The 17,103-nt window shown below is 46.9% G+C and overlaps 2 protein-coding genes across 7 annotated transcripts in view; one reads left to right on the top strand and one right to left on the bottom strand.

Annotated features, from left to right (window-relative positions):
- LOC139380644 (B-cell CLL/lymphoma 9 protein-like) overlaps positions 1-8,913 on the top strand; it is a 35,064-nt gene extending 26,151 nt beyond the window's left edge. For 3 of the 5 annotated variants that reach the window (XM_071123538.1, XM_071123535.1, XM_071123536.1), the window contains 3 exons: positions 287-2,450; positions 6,617-6,886; positions 7,056-8,854. In XM_071123538.1, the coding sequence (XP_070979639.1) occupies positions 287-2,450; positions 6,617-6,886; positions 7,056-8,110 (3,489 nt within the window). In that variant the 3' untranslated portion in view covers positions 8,111-8,854. Of the gene's footprint in view, positions 1-286; positions 2,451-6,616; positions 6,887-7,055 lie in introns of all 5 variants that reach the window. The other 2 variants (XR_011628452.1, XM_071123539.1) reach the window with 2 other exon arrangements.
- Positions 8,914-9,638: 725 nt separating this feature from the next.
- Positions 9,639-15,558, bottom strand: LOC139380643 (lysophosphatidic acid phosphatase type 6-like). 2 transcript variants are annotated; one of them, XM_071123533.1, is made up of 11 exons: positions 15,371-15,558; positions 14,649-14,888; positions 14,345-14,473; positions 13,546-13,676; positions 12,994-13,073; positions 12,831-12,918; positions 12,567-12,699; positions 12,322-12,422; positions 12,018-12,110; positions 11,681-11,846; positions 9,639-10,735 (listed from the first exon to the last, which is right to left on the bottom strand). In XM_071123533.1, the coding sequence occupies exons 2-11, from the start codon at positions 14,871-14,873 to the stop codon at positions 10,601-10,603; spliced, it is 1,281 nt and encodes a 426-aa protein (XP_070979634.1). In that variant the 5' UTR covers positions 14,874-14,888; positions 15,371-15,558; the 3' UTR covers positions 9,639-10,600. The 2 variants fall into 2 exon arrangements, with proteins under 2 accessions (XP_070979634.1, XP_070979635.1); XM_071123534.1 differs by having other exon boundaries at positions 14,649-14,883; positions 15,371-15,494.
- Between the last annotated feature and the right edge of the window lie 1,545 nt (positions 15,559-17,103).

The following is a 17,103-nucleotide window of genomic DNA, read 5'->3' as shown; positions in this document are numbered from 1 at the left end:
TTAACCCTAAACCCTAAACCGCCTTGAAATAGCATTTGACCTTGTGGGGACTAACAAAATGTTCCCAGTTGGTAAAATGTTGGTTTGTTTACTATTCTTGTGGGGACTTAGTTAAACACGTCCAGTATAGTTAAACACACACACATACACACAATACACAGTGACAAAGGTGATGACCGCAGGCCACTTGGCATACAGTCAGCTTTGATAAAGACTTACAAACCCTCACTTACTCAAGCCTCCTTGTTTTTAATTCCCTCTCTCTTTTTTCCTTTCTTCATTTTAGAACAATCAGACAGGACCCCTCCGAGGTGACTCCAAGCCCTCTCAGCAGTCATCTCACCCCTCAGACCAGAACCACCAGACAGTGTCTAAACCTGGCATGACTGATCAAGCTCCACCCCAGCCCCCTCCCCAGGGGATTAAGCCTGGTTCACTCACCCAGGATGGGGCCTCCTCAGCAGGCATGGACCCCAAGAAAATCCCTGGTAATACCATGGGTCCAGGTGACCAGGCCCCTGGGTGCCAGCCTCAGTCCGAACAGGGCATGCCCCCTGTGAACCCCCCTCAGCCTGGGGAAGGAGGAGGGCCGGGGTCAATGGGGATGGGTCACCCGGGTCTGACACCCCAGCAGCAGCAGCAGCAGCAACTGGCCCAGGAGCTTCTCAACATGGAGGCCAATACCGAGGGACTGTCCCAGGAACAGCTGGAGCACCGCCAACGCTCCCTCCAGACCCTCCGAGACATCCAGCGCATGCTCTTCCCTGACGACCGCGACGCCCCACCGCCACCCGGCCCCCATGGGGGACCCCCACAGCCCCACGACGGCATGCCTGATGTGGGACCCAGGAGGCCGGAGCAGGGCCCTCTCCAGGCCATGATGGCCCAGTCCCAGAGCCTAGGTCCACCAGTGGGACCAGGAGGGCCCCGACCCCAGGGACCCCCATTCGGCCCCCTGCATGGACACCCCAGAGACATGCCCCCCTTCCCAGATGAGCTGGGTCACATGATAGGTCCTGGGGGGTGTGGAGACGGAGAGCACATGACCCCGGAGCAGGTGGCCTGGCTGAAGCTGCAGCAGGAGTTCTACGAGGAGAAGAAGAGGAAACAGGAAATGCATCACCGCCCACTTCCTCCCGACATGATGATGCATCCCCACGGGCCGCGCGGCATGATGAGAGGACCCCCACCTCCCTACCAGATGGGCCCCGGAGAGGTGTGGGGTCCAGGGGGGCCGGGAGGGCCATCAGAGCACTACCAGGAGCGCATTGCCATGGGCCCCAGAGGGATGCCGCCTCACATGCAGAGGATGCCAGGGTTCCCCCAAGGCATGATGAATCCTGATATGGAGGGACCCCCCAGGCCCGGGATGGGCTGGCCTGAAGACATGCCCCCCAGAATGGGGGATGGCCGAGGGTTCCCAGGAGGGCCAGGGGGGATGTTCGGAGGTCCAGGGTTGCGGGGAGAGCGCTTCCCCAACCCCCAGTCAGTCCAGGAGGCTATGTTTCACCAGGGCATGGGGGGCGACAAGGGACCGGGCCTTCCTCCACAGATGATGATGGAGATGCAGAGGATGATGGGACACCAAAGAGGCGGCATGGAGCCGGGCAACGGTGGCGGGATGATGTTTCCCAGGATGCCTGGCGAGGGCCCCATGAGCCCCTCCTCCAGACTGGCTGTGATGGGGGGCCGGGATATGGGCCCTGAGTTTGGCATGGGCCCCCATGGGAACCCCCAACTACGAGATGGGCCAATGAATATGAGCCCAGACGAGATAATGAGAATGAGAGGGCCTCCAATGGACAACATGGGGCCCCAGGGAAGGCAGATGCAGGGGTCCCACTTCCCTGACCATCCCCAGCCAGGGGACTTCCCCATGGGGCCCGGACGGCCCTTCCCTGGGGGTCCTGGAAGTATGAGGGGGCCTCATGGAGAGCAGCCCTACCGTGGCCCGGAGCACAGGACCACGCCTACGGCGGGCAACGGCCGACTCAACCACCTTCCCACCGCCGCCGGAACACCCCAGGGCCAGAGGGGACGTAAGCCTGCAGAACTGAACATCCAGTCAGGAGGGGCCAGCTCGCCCAGTCTCAATCCCCTCAAGTCCCCTCCTTTGAGGCAGGTGCAATCCCCCATGATGGGCTCTCCCTCTGGGAATCTCAAGTCCCCCCAGACCCCCTCCCAGCTGGCTGGTATGCTCTCCGGCCCTCCGGGACCCAACGGCCCCCCTAACACTACCAACTCGGCCCCAATGAAGTCCCCTCATTCTATGATGGGGTCTGCTGGTGCCTCCCCAGTACATATGAGGTCCCCGTCCCTCCCCAACCCTTCTCCAGGGTGGGCATCCTCCCCCAAACCCCCCATGCCCAGCCCAGTACTCCCCCAGCAGCAGGGGGGAAAACCCCCCCTCAGTATGACCTCACCTAACATGATGGGTAACATGGAGCAAGGTACAGTACTTCTATGGCTTTATTCTTGTTAATGTTATTTCTCCCTCTACCGCTCTTTTTCTCTAGCTCGCTCGCTCTCTCGCTAATCAAATTTGATTTGTCACGTACTTCGTAAACAACAGGTGTGGACTAACAGTGAAATGCTTACTTACGAGCCCTTCCCAACAATGCAGAGAGAAATAATAGAAAAAACACATAATAATAATAATAAATACACATTCAGTAATGAAAACTTGGTTATATACATGGGGTACCTGTACTGAGTTGATGTGCAGGGGTAAGAGGTGGATATGTACATATAGGTAGGAATAAAGTGACTAGGCAACAGGATAGATGATAAATGGTAACAGCAACGTAATGTAACAGCAACGTATGTAACAGCAACGTATGTAACAGCAACGTAATGTAACAGCAACAATGTAACAGCAACGTATGTAACAGCAACGTATGTAACAGCAATGTAATGTGACAGCAACGTAATGTAACAGCAACGTAATGTAACAGCAACGTATGTAACAGCAACGTAATGTAACAGCAACGTAATGTAACAGCAACGTATGTAACAGCAACGTATGTAACAGCAACGTAATGTAACAGCAACGTAATGTAACAGCAACGTATGTAACAGCAACGTATGTAACAGCAACGTATGTAACAGCAACGTATGTAACAGCAACGTATGTAACAGCAACGTATGTAACAGCAACGTAATGTAACAGCAACGTAATGTAACAGCAACGTATGTAACAGCAACGTATGTAACAGCAACGTATGTAACAGCAACGTATGTAACAGCAACGTAATGTAACAGCAACGTAATGTAACAGCAACGTAATGTAACAGCAACGTAATGTAACAGCAACGTAATGTAACAGCAACGTATGTAACAGCAACGTATGTAACAGCAACGTATGTAACAGCAACGTATGTAACAGCAACGTATGTAACAGCAACGTATGTAACAGCAACGTATGTAACAGCAACGTAATGTAACAGCAACGTATGTAACAGCAACGTATGTAACAGCAACGTAATGTAACAGCAACGTATGTAACAGCAACGTAATGTAACAGCAACGTAATGTAACAGCAACGTAATGTAACAGCAACGTATGTAACAGCAACGTAATGTAACAGCAACGTAATGTAACAGCAACGTAATGTAACAGCAACGTATGTAACAGCAACGTATGTAACAGCAACGTAATGTAACAGCAACGTATGTAACAGCAACGTATGTAACAGCAACGTAATGTAACAGCAACGTATGTAACAGCAACTAATGTAACAGCAACGTATGTAACAGCAACTAATGTAACAGCAACGTATGTAACAGCAACGTAATGTAACAGCAACGTATGTAACAGCAACGTATGTGATGCGTAAATGCAGATAGTCCGGGTAGCTATTTGGTTAACTTTTTAACTAACTATTTAGCATTCTTGGGTGATTGGAGTCTTTGACCATTTTTAGGGCCTTCCTCTGACACCGCCTGGTATAGAGGTCCTGTATAACAGAGCACCCAGCCCCTGTGATGTACTGGGCCGTACGCACTACCCTGTGTAGTGCCTTGCAGTCGGATGCAAAGCAGTTGCCATATGAAGCTGTGATACAGCCAGTCAAGATGCTCTCAGTGGTGCGGCTGTAGAACTTTTTGAGGATCTGAGGGCCCATGCCAAATCGTTTCAGCCTCCTGAGGGGGACGAGGCGTTGTCGTGCCCTCTTCACGACTGTGTTGGTGTGTGTGTGTGGACCATGGTAGATCCAACTTGAAGCTCTCAACCCTCTTTAATACAGCCCCGTTGATGTGAATGGGCGAGTGCTCGACCCTCCTTTTCCGGTAGTCCACGGTTTGTCTTGCTGAGGTCTCTGACCTCCTCCTTATAGGCTGTCTCATCTCTCTCTCTCCCTCTTTCTCTCAACTGCTGTGATAAACAACATAAAACATGTGTATTTCAATTTCAAGACAGATAATATTCATTTTCAAAGAGATTTTAATACTTACTACCTTTCTCTTGAATGATGATTACCTCACGTCTTTAATAGAGGGCTGTTTTGTAATGTCTGTTGACCAAAGCAGTCTAAACAGACCTCTGTGTTGTGTATCAGGCAGGTTAGCATTTGTCTGTCATCTTTAAATCATGTAATTTATAAGTCAATTGAAAGAATCATTCTCATCCATCTAAACACATTTTCCCAAAGCAGAAACATTCTCCCTTTTCAGGGAAATCACACCCCCATCATTTTTTACAATTAAAACATTTTAAAGTTTAATTTAACCTTTATTTAACTAGGCAAGTCAGTTAAGAACAAATTCTTATTTACAATGACTGCCTACACCGGACAAACACCGGACGACACTGGGCCAATTGTGCGCCACCCGACGGGACTCCCAATCACGGCCGGTTGATGTCTGTATCTAAAATGTATTTGCCACAATGTCCCTTATATATCTACAGTGCCTTGCAAAAGTATTCGGCCCCCTTGAACTTTGCGACCTTTTGCCACATTTCAGGCTTCAAACATAAAGATATAAAACTGTATTTTTTTGTGAAGAATCAACAACAAGTGGGACACAATCATGAAGTGGAACGACATTTATTGGATATTTCAAACTTTTTTAACAAATCAAAAACTGAAAAATTGGGCGTGCAAAATTATTCAGCCCCTTTACTTTCAGTGCAGCAAACTCTCTCCAGAAGTTCAGTGAGGATCTCTGAATGATCCAATGTTGACCTAAATGACTAATGATGATAAATACAATCCACCTGTGTGTAATCAAGTCTCCGTATAAATGCACCTGCACTGTGATAGTCTCAGAGGTCCGTTAAAAGCGCAGAGAGCATCATGAAGAACAAGGAACACACCAGGCAGGTCCGAGATACTGTTGTGAAGAAGTTTAAAGCCGGATTTGGATACAAAAAGATTTCCCAAGCTTTAAACATCCCAAGGAGCACTGTGCAAGCGATAATATTGAAATGGAAGGAGTATCAGACCACTGCAAATCTACCAAGACCTGGCCGTCCCTCTAAACTTTCAGCTCATACAAGGAGAAGACTGATCAGAGATGCAGCCAAGAGGCCCATGATCACTCTGGATGAACTGCAGAGATCTACAGCTGAGGTGGGAGACTCTGTCCATAGGACAACAATCAGTCGTATATTGCACAAATCTGGCCTTTATGGAAGAGTGGCAAGAAGAAAGCCATTTCTTAAAGATATCCATAAAAAGTGTCGTTTAAAGTTTGCCACAAGCCACCTGGGAGACACACCAAACACGTGGAAGAAGGTGCTCTGGTCAGATGAAACCAAAATTGAACTTTTTGGCAACAATGCAAAACGTTATGTTTGGCGTAAAAGCAACACAGCTGAACACACCATCCCCACTGTCAAACATGGTGGTGGCAGCATCATGGTTTGGGCCTGCTTTTCTTCAGCAGGGACAGGGAAGATGGTTAAAATTGATGGGAAGATGGATGGAGACAAATACAGGACCATTCTGGAAGAAAACCTGATGGAGTCTGCAAAAGACCTGAGACTGGGACGGAGATTTGTCTTCCAACAAGACAATGATCCAAAACATAAAGCAAAATCTACAATGGAATGGTTCAAAAATAAACATATCCAGGTGTTAGAATGGCCAAGTCAAAGTCCAGACCTGAATCCAATCGAGAATCTGTGGAAAGAACTGAAAACTGCTGTTCACAAATGCTTTCCATCCAACCTCACTGAGCTCGAGCTGTTTTGCAAGGAGGAATGGGAAAAAATTTCAGTCTCTCGATGTGCAAAACTGATAGAGACATACCCCAAGCGACTTACAGCTGTAATCGCAGCAAAAGGTGGCGCTACAAAGTATTAACTTAAGGGGGCTGAATAATTTTGCACGCCCAATTTTTCAGTTTTTGATTTGTTAAAAAAGTTTGAAATATCCAATAAATGTCGTTCCACTTTTGATTGTGTCCCACTTGTTGTTGATTCTTCACAAAAAAAGACAGTTTTATATCTTTATGTTTTAAGCCTGAAATGTGGCAAAAGGTCGCAAAGTTCAAGGGGGCCGAATACTTTCGCAAGGCACTGTATTTCAAACCAGGATATGTTTTGCTACCTAAGGTAAATAGTTATTATTTTTCATCTCTCTCTTCTCTCTCTCTCTCCCCTCTCTCACCAGGTGGTAACGTCCCCCCCTCGTCAGGAGCCCAGTCTGGCCCCATGCCCCTCCAGGGGGGTCCAGGTGGCGCCCCGACCGGCAGCCCCTATTCCCTCCCCCCCGAACCCACGCTATCCCAGAACCCCCTCTCCATCATGATGTCACGCATGTCTAAGTTCGCCATGCCAAGCTCCACCCCCCTCTACCACGACGCCATCAAGACGGTGGCGAGCTCGGACGACGACTCGCCCCCCGCACGCTCCCCAAATCTACCCCCCATGAACAACAATGGTGAGTGGATGGAGACATGGCTAGAAGTCATGTTAAACCATTTTTGAGATGTATTTTGAACCCTTTTTCATAGAGGTGTGACTCTGTTTACGCCACTTGATGTAGGTTTGCTGTCTGTGTTGTATGGTGCACTAACATCCCTCTTGTCTCTCTCTGTGGCCCTCTGTAGGTATGGGAATGAACCAGCACCAAGGTCCTCCTCGTATGATGGGCCCCGGCTCCTCTAGCTCAATGCCTGCCCTCAGTCCTCTGGGTATGACCCCCATGGGCTCCCAGCCTCTCTCCCACGGCATGCCCCAGCAGATGCCTTCTCCCAACATTGGCCCGGGCATGATGCCCCATGGCATGATGATGCCCCCCAACCCCCAGGACCAAGGCATGGGCAACCCCCAGATGATGCCCCAGGGGCGCATGGGCTACTCCCACCGAGTGCAGGGCTACCCCCTGCCCCAATCCCCCTCCCAGCAGGGTCCCTTCTCCCCCCACAATGGCCCCGGGCCCCAGGGCTTCCCAGGACATCCCATGGGCTTCCAGGGAGAGGGGGGTCCTATGGGGGGTCGGATGGGGAACATGCCCCATGGAGGGGGAGGCGACGGGGGTAGGCCCAACAACCCTGGAGGACCGCAGTTCAACATGCAGGGAGAGTTTAGTGATGCAGATCTGCATGAAGTGATGCGAACAGGAGCATCCGGTATGCCAGAGTTTGACCTGTCCAGGATCATCCCATCAGAGAAGCCCAGCCAGACTCTGTCCTACTACCCCAGGGGAGGAGGAGATGGGCCTGGCCCAGGGGGGAAACCTCCACACATGCAGGGGATGATGCAGGGTATGATGGGGGAGGGCCCGCCCAGGATGGGCATGTCCATGCAAGGGATGGGGGGGATGGCTGGGGGGCCGGGAGGTGGTATGGCCCCCCAGGACATGCCCATGGGAAACCCTTCCCACAATCATATGCGGCCGCATGGACCCCCAGGGTTCATGGGTCAGGGAATGATGGGGCCCCAGCACCGGATGATGTCACCGGGGGGTCCGGGGGGCATGATGCAGGGGAAGGAGAGGGGGGTGCTCTACAACCACCCTGGGCCTGGGGGGTCGCCCAATATGATGATGTCACTACAAGGCATGGGTGCCCCCCCCCAGCAGACGATGATGATGGGGGGGCATATGAGGCAGCGTGGCAGGGACATGGACATGGGGTTCAGCCCAGGGCCCGGAATGTTCTAACACACAACTCACAGAATCTTGGACCTTGAATGTTCTGAGCCGATATACAGTATGAGGATGGAATAAGTCTCACAGCAGATAAGAGATGGATTAAAACGCAGGAAGTAAGGAATGAAAGACAGAGGTGGGTTCTCTGGATTGAAACATGTAGTGCAGAGGAATGGGTAGTTAATGGCTTGTGGGAGCTACATAGCCCAGTACTTGTCTTTTACCACAAGCATTTCATTTAGTCTCTTCAGAAATGTCTGAATGTATGGGATTGCTGTGCTTCAATGTCAATTTAATCTGTTCAAGTGTTTTTTTTCTTCTAAATCTCTGATTATAAGGGTGAGTTGAGCATCGGAGAGGAATGGAGTGAACCACCTTGGAGGACTGTACATCGACTTTTTCAAATCAGTTAAAAATCAACAATGGATTTGTCCGGTAATGGATAACAAACATAGAAAGACTTTGTGGAATAAAATCGTACTTTGAGAAGATTTCAATGGAACTCCCATCTTCTCTCTGGCTCCATCGTTTTGACTATTTCTGTCCAGTATGACTGTGTGTGTATGCGCCTGTGTGTGTGTTTTTGTTGTAAGTATGTATAGGGATTCTATCAATGACCTCTAAGCTCTCTTATCCACCTTTCATTGGGGGAGGGACGCCCCACTAAAGAACAGTACTGTTTTCCATTCATTTCCTTTGTAACTCCAGTGTATAACAAACCAAACTATGACCTCAAAGATACTAGTATTATTAAAAAAGCACAAACATGGATCAACTTAAGTGTCTTACTCACATATAAACATTTCTACCAGCCAGTCAGTGTGAATAGCGGTAGTACTGTTCTGTGTGCTCTCTTACTCCTGTTTGTTCTTCTATTTACTCTGGAATATCATTCCCACAGCATCAATCTCATAGAAAATGAACTGAGTGGGATCAGACTGTAGAACTGGTGAGCTCGTCATGTACTTTATAGTCGTCTCAGACATTAGTGGGACAGGCCTCGATGAGCTAGTCAGGTGCTGTATGTATGGTGGTCTCAGACATTAGTGGAACAGGGTATCAAGAAAGACAGAAATCTGACCATCAATATCTTTCCAGACCATATAACATTACTTTTCCTTCACATGGTCAGGAAAAACCAAGATCCCTACTTCCTCACCCGTCTGTAAGCTTGTCATGTGTACCTCCATTGTCTTTGGTACAGAGACGTCTTCCAAGGCTGTGGCAATGGAAGACAACATATTGGCCGTGTTTGAGTGGATCAAAACTACAATGTATCAGACAGTGCCATTGTTCCACTCTAATCAGGGACTTATTTAGACCTGGGACAAAGGTAGGTGCAATTAATTAGGTAGAACAGAAAACAAGCAGGCTCCAGCCCTCGTAGGGTAAGAGCGGAATACCCCTGAATTCTAATACATGACTGAAAGGTGAGGTTCAGGTATCCTTACGAGGCCCACTGACTGACCATATATGACCACTGGTGTTGAGATTGGACCACAATTTGCATTGCTATGCTGCACAGTAGTGAGAGACAAAGCCTTGACCAACTCTTTTATTACTCTCCACCACTCCAAAGTCAAAGAATTTCAGGGCAACTCTCCATGATTTGGCATACAACTAACAAGCAAATTAAATCACTCCAGTGTGGGGGTGTATATTTGCTCATAGGTCCATGCATTTCATTTATACACAATACAATCCTAAAAGGCAGCACCTAGTGTTTCACTCACGACAGACTTTTAGCAGAGTAGTTCCCTTTTAACAGGTTCTAAAATGAATGATTTGGAGTGGGTAAACGTGCACACACACACACACACATTTGGTTCCCTTGGTTTATGAACACAACGTACATGATGTGCTTGGTTTTCCCCTGAGGAAAAGATTGCAGTTTGATATGAAGAAATTTAGTTCACTCTAAAAGCAACAAAGCCAGAACATATTTCAGCTAGTTAGAATCTGGTGCACTATAATTTACAGTGCATAAAGTAATCAGATATACAGTAAATACACATTGCTGTGTGCATAGTAGTCACAGAATGTAAACGTATGAATATAAATTGGTAACACACTTATTTTTTTGGCAGAATATATTACCAGATCATTTCAAAAATTAAGACCTCTAAGTAAAACTCTTCATCTTAACCAGTATGAGCAGTAACACACAGGATGCCCATTGCCCTGATATCAGCTGGATGTGGTTTCAAAGCCAGTTATACACTTTGACAGTGAAGCTATATTTGTGCGTTTAGGCAGTGAGGTATCCTAACACACAGTTTGTACTGTAATACAGCCTGTTTTCAAAGTCTGAGACAGTGGGCCTCCCTTCAATGAGCATTAAGACAACCGCGTACTCACACTTTGAAAACCTCTGTTGTAATACACTGGCTAGTGATAGGCAAATGCTAGGCTAGGGCTGGAGAGTGGAAGTCTCTAGTGGGATGTAAACACGGTGGCTGGTAACAGTGAGTGCATGGGGTAGAGCTGGGGGTCGCAGAAGCCTCAGGGTTCAGCCACGCCCTTTGTGCGGTTGCAGAGTGACTCGTAGAGCTCAAAGGTCAGTGAGTAGTTGGAGAGGGCCTGCTTGAACTCCTGCAGGGGGCAGTAGACTCCACTACAGCCTGGAACCAACTGGTCCTACAGAGATGGATCAAAATAAAGAATGTAAGAAAGACACTAATCACGTTTCCATCCACAGTTATACCGTATAAAAAAATGCAGATCATTTGTTCGTTCGACACGGAGGGACCTTTTTGTATTGGTAAAATGTATTATGCGAGAAATGGTGGTGAAAACTGACTCAGTAAACCATGCAGTTTATTAGGCTACAGATTAAATACATTGATGACCTTCACAGGGTGGTGAAAGTGCAAGGTGATGAGCTTGATGCTCCTTTCCAAATAAATATTGAGGATCTTATTTTGGTGACATGATGATCGATGCACCACTACCATTTGACAAATAAATAGTATCCACAACTCTCCTCTTGGCATTTGCTATTTAACGCAACAGTTGTGACAAAACAAAACACTACTGATTTCTGACAAAATCAGTAGAGTTGAAAATGCATTGGAAACACAAAACTTTAGATTTCAACTTTAGTGAAAAAGTACATATACTGATTTTTTTTTAATATCCGCAACAAATCAGTTTGGTGGAAACATTTTCATTATGCGGATTTTAAACATTTTTAACATAAAGATGGCGGCCCCCCAAGTACTTAACACAAATGTCTTGTTTGCTCAGTTCGCCGTATTGTACAATGTTCTCCATTACTCTTTTTTTAATTGGCATCAGCACAGTATACATGATCCCAATTCTAGCTCCAATACTGCGGCATTTTGGAAAAAATTATTGTGCTGATTTACTGGCACATTGGACCATGTTGCGCACCGTAGTTTAAGAACTCTGTGGGTAGTGCTAAAAACAATGATGTCATATCTGAATTCCTCCACCTTTATGTACCTTCACCATTGGATGGAAACCTAGCTAGACAAACAGATCACTGACTCTCGGAGAGAAACTGAAATATGGAAATTGTTTCAATATTGTGCGCACACTTCTGTGAGCCCTGCATCCTACCTGGCCAATGTAGGACACTTTGACGAAGGCCTCTTTGGTCTGCCGGTGCTGGTGCAGCTCCAGGGTGATGTCTGAAGCGTATGGTGGCCATCGCATGTCAAAAATCCCCAGAGCCATGAGACAGGGTATCAGAGTGGTGTCGTGGGCAGAGTACAGGAAGAGCTTCCTGAAAGAAACATGCATACTCTCAGATTTCTGATGTTTAGCAACAACACGTTCTAAGAATGTGCCATTCGGAAAATGACATTTGCTACCATCAAGTGGTTGGGTTGAGAACTGCAAATCTCTGCTACTGGCTCTGTGTTCTAATGGACAGGTAAATGTTACAGTAGTTCACCTGTTGGGCTCTGAGGTTGTGTCCTGTAGTTTATCTTCTATGTTGCCCATTAGGACATGCAGGAGGGGACCCACACACAGCTGCAGGTTCTCCCTAGTCGCAACAAACCAACCCCAGAGAAGATTAAAAAAACAACTGTATTGGGTGATTTTTTAAAACACCTCTAATGCACAGTGGACTGTGATTTCATAATGTGGAATAAGGAAGCATATGCTCATGGAACAGGGAACTGTATTTTCTGTGTGTTCTACTCCCCAACCCTCTACACATGCTGATCTGTATTTAAATCCCTCTGCCCTTTGACCTCTTGCTAGGTTCGTAGATGTGGTAGATCATCTCCACAGCTCTCCGCTCCACTGTGTTTCTCCAGGAGTCAAGGACTGGTGGGCAGGGTAGGCCGTGGGTCTGTTAGAACACACATATTGTTACGTTAAAATGTCAATGTAACGCAGTGATAGTATCACTCATATCCTTTGACCACATAATCAACTTTGGTAACAAAAGGATATTTTTTAGTCATGGTATTGTATTTTTGTTGTTTTGTGTCACCTCTCTTGCCACCATGTCATCCCTGATGAGGATGAAGTCAACCCGTTGTTGGGCAGCGATGCCCAGAGCACTCTTGATGCTCCTCAGGTCCGCAGCAATGTCTGGCAGAGTGGATGACTCCGCCCAGCGATGACTACAGCACACACAGACACAGCCAATCACAAAAACCAACACGAGAGAAACATCCAATTACAAAAATCAACAAGTGAGGGATCCAGCCAATCACAAAAATCAACAAGAAAAGGGACCCAGACAGTCACTCACCCGCTGAGGAGTTTGAGCAGTCTGCATCCATGGTAGTTAGGGTACAGGATCTCTGACTCTGCCTCAGTCGTCAGAATGGGAACCATGTCTTCAGGAGAGGGGGAGCAACATTAGGAGATTGACCAGTATTTCCTATGACACACAAACACAAACTGACACCTACCTCTCTGGCTTTGATAGAACAGCCCTGCCACCAGGCACTTGGCAGACTCTATGGTTCTCACAATGTTAGTGGAACGCACACTGGGAGAGAGAGAGAAGAATATATCAATGTCTTGTGGCTACATGTACTCTGTCACAGATCTTACAATCGTGTTGTAGTAGGAGTGTACTTTACCGTTCAGGTTGATAACTGATTATGGTATGTTCTTGTTCTGTTACCTATTCATGTCCCCTTTATGGACCAAGCACCTACAGTCATGCATAGTGTATGAGCAATGTAATTATGCCATTGCTAATTACTTTAGTAAATGTAAAGCTCAAGTTTACATCCTTGTATTCAGTGTCTTTCTTTCTAGATCCATAAAGTAATAACAGTACATTATAGGTTACCTAACCTGGGGCCCAGATATTTCTGCTATACCCTTTAACATTGTCAAGCAAAAACAAAGAGGGAGTTGGCTACAGAACCAGATGTGACTACCAGGCTACTGGTCTGTACTTACTTGACCTCTGTAGGGCTGAAAGTGGGGCTGAGGATGGCTGTGGTACTTACTAAACCTCTGTAGGGCTGAAGGTGGGGTTGAGGAAGGCTGTGTCCTGGATGTATCTCTTCCTCAGCCTCTCTCCCAGCTCATACAGCTGTTGCATGCCCACCGTGGTCAGCTGACCTGGGTACGTACCCCCCTGCAGGGGAGAGGAACAGGGTCAGGAGTCAAAGGTTGCCAAGACAGTCAATCCAAAATGGCATCACCAGTGTCTATCTATTGTGTGCCCGCGGAGTAGTACTGTGGTATGCCAGGTGCACCGCGAAACAGACACAATCCTCCGAAGAGTCTCGCAGCAATCTCCCGCTGAGTGAAGGACAAACCTCTCAGTATATGCTCATTGGTTATCTGTTCGTTCCCTCAGTGCCAGGCCCAGACCATAACAGTCAGAGCTGGGTCAGAGTGAACCACAGATTGTTCTTGCACTTGAACAGGCCTTTAGCTGAGATACAGCCCCCGGTCTAAGCCTCAGGAGAAGGTCTCTCAGGGTGCAAAGTCCTTTATGATGACCCCTACCCTCAAAGACCACTAATAGATTAAATGGGCAACTAGAATTTCAATCCTGACACGTCGTGCCAGTGATGTTGTGTGATGTTACTGGTCTGGAGCGGGAAATCCTAATGGTTGACAGCTGGCTGTGAGTAACCCAGTAAGTGACAGTGACATATGTCTGTATGGAGTCAATGCCAGCACACCTACGTGACAACTTAAATCCATTAACCGTACTTATCCAAGCACTGCCTACTCCTTTCCTTATCTCTCTAGGCACTACTTCCTCTGCTCGTTAACAGACACAGGCATACTCACGGTCAGTATGTTGGCCCGGTAGCTGTCCTCCACCGGTGAGGAGGGCCGTGGACCTCCTTCCAGGTCTGTCACCACATAGTTGATCTGTGTGTGTGCTGGGGGTTCCAGGAGGTTAGGCACCCACTGGGCCTGATACAGACAGGACAAGGAAAAAGGTTAGACTTCCAGATGCTGGTGAACATAGCCTCATCTCCAAGACAAGGCATATGAAGGTAAGATAAATGGCTTTCCCTCAACTTCAAGTCCTGGGAAACAGAGCATCAGGTCTGTCAGATGTTCTTGTGTGACACAGGTGGTCTCTCACCTCCATGATGCCTGGTATAGACTTCAGCGGGGTTCGGGCTCCGTGGCGGAACAGGACTTGTACGAGTTTGAGCTCATAAGGAAAATGTGGTTCCTTGCATGAGGGGGCCGAACCCGAATCCGTCTGGGTTGGTTCTGTCTTCTTATGAGACCAGAGCATGGATCCAAACGCCATGGACACCGAGCCCAAAACACCTGCTTTGGTCAAGAGGTTCCTCGTCCTCATGCTTACGTTACTATACTGCCGAGACAGACCACACAATACCAACATTGAACATAGCTTGCTAGCTAGCACACTGCCTATCATTTGCAGCTAACGTTAACCATGTTTAGTGATCTGCATAAGATTTTAGCTAACGGTAGCAAACGTTATTCCAATCTTTATTTTTGGTAGCTAACGTTATCTAGTTAACGTACTGTATACAACTACATTCTGGGTAAACCTGGCACTTGATATTTTGGTGTCGATGATAGCAAGTTATGAAGCAGGCGTTTGAAACAAGCTGGCTGTGTCGGTAATGTCAATATTGAGAATGTGCTGCAGACTGATGAGGTTAGCTAGCGATACAGTTGATATCTCAGCTAATGTCAAAGCCATTCAAGTAACGTAATCTAAATATGTAACGTTAACTAGCTAACCAGAAATTAATTCATTTTCGGGTTAGCTAGCTCTTTAGCTACTTCAACGGCACAATATGTTGCACTCAAATGTACAGTACTTACGTTTAATTATCACTGGAAGTTATTAACTAGTTTTAAAACAAAATAAAAGTCATCGACTAACTCCGTGTATTTTGAAAACACGTCACCCGGCTAGGGACAAAATGTTTTTTGGAATATGTAGTCATTTCTGGTGTGATCCAAGCTTTCAAAGTGAAACTGCTCTTCACGGAAAAGCTAACCACATGCGTCATTTCCCTCCCATGCCCCTCATTACCGTAAAAACAGCGTGGTGCGCATATGAACATAGCGCAATATTGTATGAAGTGGGAAATAAAATTAAAACTAAACAGACAGTATACAGGTAATTACCAAAATAAGGGAAACACTTGGGTAAATGAGTCATACAAGTATATTGAAAGCCGGTGCTTCCACACAAGTGTGGTTCCTGAGTTAATTAAGGGGCTCCAAGAAGGCGCAGCTAAGGCACTGCATCTCAGTGTCATAGGCGTCACTACAGAACCTGGTATGATTACCGGCTGTTTCACAACCGGCTGTGATTGGGAGTCCCATAGGGTGGTGCACAATTGGCCCATTATCGTCCGGGTTAGTGTTTGGCTGGGGTAGGCCGCCATTGTAAATAATAATTGAGTGCGTATGTCCCAGAGGGTAGTGCGTAATGGCCCAGTACATCACTGGGGCCAAGCTTCCTGAAATCCAGGACCTAAATACTAGGCGGTGTCAGAGGAAGGCCCTAAAGACCCTAGTCAACTAGTCATAGACTGTTTTCTCTGCTACCTCACGGCAAGCGGTACCGGAGCGCCAAGTCTAGTACCAAAAGGCTCCTTAACAGCTTCTACCCCAAGCCATAAGAGGGCTGAACAATTAATCAAATGGCCACCAGACTATTTACATTGACATCCCCCATCTCCATTAGATTTTTACACTGCTGATACTCGCTGTTTATTATCTATGTATAGTCACTTCACCCCTACCTACATGTACAAATTAGCTCTAACCTGTACCCCCGCATATTGACTCGATACCGGTATATAGCCTTGTTATTGTTATTTTATTGTGTTACTTTTTATTATTTTTTTTACTTTCGTTTATTTGGTAAATATTTTCTTAACTCTTTCTTGAACTGCACTGTTGGTTAAGGTCTTGTAAGTGAGCATTTCACGGTAAGGTTGTATTTGGCGCACCTGATAAATACAATTTGATTTGATTTGAAATAAAGGTTACAAAAATAAATGGGAAAAAAGCAATGAACATCCCATCATGCTTAGGGTCATCTAACATGGCTATGCCCTAGGATGACAATGCCCCATCGACAGGGCATGAGTGGTCACTGAATGGTTTGATCAGCATGAAAACGATGTAAACCATATGCCATGGCCATCTCAGTCACCAGATCTCAACCCAATTGAACTATTTTGGAGATTCTGGAGTGACGCCTGAGACATCTACCACCATCAACAAAACACCAAATGATGGAATTTCTTGCGGAAGAATGGTGTCGCACTCCCCAAGAGGAGCAGACACTTCCCAAGGTGCATTGAAGCTGTTCTGGCTCATGGTGGCCCAACGCCCTATTGAGACACTTTATGTTGGTGTTTCCTTTCTTTGGTGTTTTATGCATATTATAAATATAGGTCTATGGTCTATGGTTTTATGTGTGGAGATTTACTTGTGAACTAAATATTTTAATCTTTCTACCTACTGGAATTGAAATTGCCCCAGTGCCTTGTCTGCGACTTGAACTTTAGACCCATCTTGTGTACTTTAGTGTGTAA

The sequence above is a fragment of the Oncorhynchus clarkii genome, chromosome 22 (assembly GCF_045791955.1).
Source record: "Oncorhynchus clarkii lewisi isolate Uvic-CL-2024 chromosome 22, UVic_Ocla_1.0, whole genome shotgun sequence".
NCBI lineage: Eukaryota > Metazoa > Chordata > Actinopteri > Salmoniformes > Salmonidae > Oncorhynchus > Oncorhynchus clarkii.
This window is presented reverse-complemented; position numbering and strand designations above follow the sequence as displayed.